The sequence below is a fragment of the Microtus ochrogaster genome, unplaced genomic scaffold (assembly GCF_000317375.1).
Source record: "Microtus ochrogaster isolate Prairie Vole_2 unplaced genomic scaffold, MicOch1.0 UNK424, whole genome shotgun sequence".
Classification (NCBI taxonomy): Eukaryota; Metazoa; Chordata; class Mammalia; order Rodentia; family Cricetidae; genus Microtus; species Microtus ochrogaster.
The window spans coordinates 1-1,176 of NW_004949522.1; the positions used below are offsets into that span (position 1 = coordinate 1).

Here is a 1,176-nt window from a genome sequence, read left to right on the forward strand (position 1 = left end):
TCACTTACACACTCTCATGTACTTTCTGTTGGCCAACCTCTCCTTTATTGACTTAGGTGTTTCTTGTGTCACTTCTCCCAAGATGATTTATGATTTGTTCAGAAAGCGCAAAGTCATCTCTTTTAGGGCTTGTGTCATTCAGATCTTCTCTATCCATGTCATTGGTGGTGTGGAGATGGTGCTGCTCATAGCCATGGCTTTTGATAGATATGTAGCCATATGTAAACCTCTCCATTATTTCACCATTATGGGCCCAAAAATGTGTCTTTTCTTTGTAGTAACTGCCTGGGTAGTTGGCCTTACACACTCTGTTGTTCAACTGGCTTTTGTAGTCAATGTACCTTTCTGTGGACCAAACGTGATGGACAGCTTCTATTGTGACCTTCCCTGGTTCATCAAACTTGCCTGCACAGACACCCATAAACTGGAATTCATGGTCACAGCAAACAGTGGATTCATCTCTGTGGGTTCCTTCATCATACTAATTATTTCCTATATTGTCATCATAATCACTGTACAAAAACACTCGTCGAGTGGTTCCACTAAAGCTCTGTCCACACTTTCAGCTCACATCTCTGTGGTGGTCTTATTCTTCAGTCCTCTGATATTTGTCTATAGCTGGCCTTCTCCCTCAATACACCTGGATAAATTTCTGGCCATATTTGATGCAGTTTTCACTCCCTTTCTGAATTCTGTGATCTATACATTCAGGAACCAAGAAATGAAGAGAGTATTCAGACAGCTACTGAGTTATCGAAAGATCTCCTAAGTGCTTGCGTTGTGCACATAAAAGCACATTAGGACCATCTCAGTAAAAATCTGCCTTTCTACACTATGTTTATATAGATCAAAATTTAGTCTATTTTTTTCTACTTAGGAAGGTGAGATAATCCCTTCTGAACACAGAGGGAATTACTTGTGCAAGCTAAAGATTATAGTAATCACAATCCTCAATTCCCAAGGAATTTTTTAAATATAAACTCTTAGATGTAAGGAAGCTGGAAGCCTATACTAAGACATTTAGAACCAAGAAAATTAGGCTTTTAAAATCACATAAAAGAAAGTCTGGCAGTACTTACTAGGGATATTTGTTTTTCTTTTCAACCTTTAATTTTTCTATATTCTTGAGAATTTCACACATGTATTCAATTAACAAAGATCATCACTATTCTTTTG

General features: G+C 37.8%; 1 protein-coding gene across 1 annotated transcript; it reads left to right on the plus strand.

Annotated features, from left to right (window-relative positions):
- Positions 1-7: 7 nt before the first annotated feature.
- Positions 8-769, plus strand: LOC101993809 (olfactory receptor 4F21-like; the record flags this gene model as incomplete). The annotated part of the gene is made up of 1 exon (XM_005372235.2): positions 8-769. A coding segment is annotated over one exon (762 nt), but the record flags the coding sequence as incomplete, so codon positions are not given.
- Between the last annotated feature and the right edge of the window lie 407 nt (positions 770-1,176).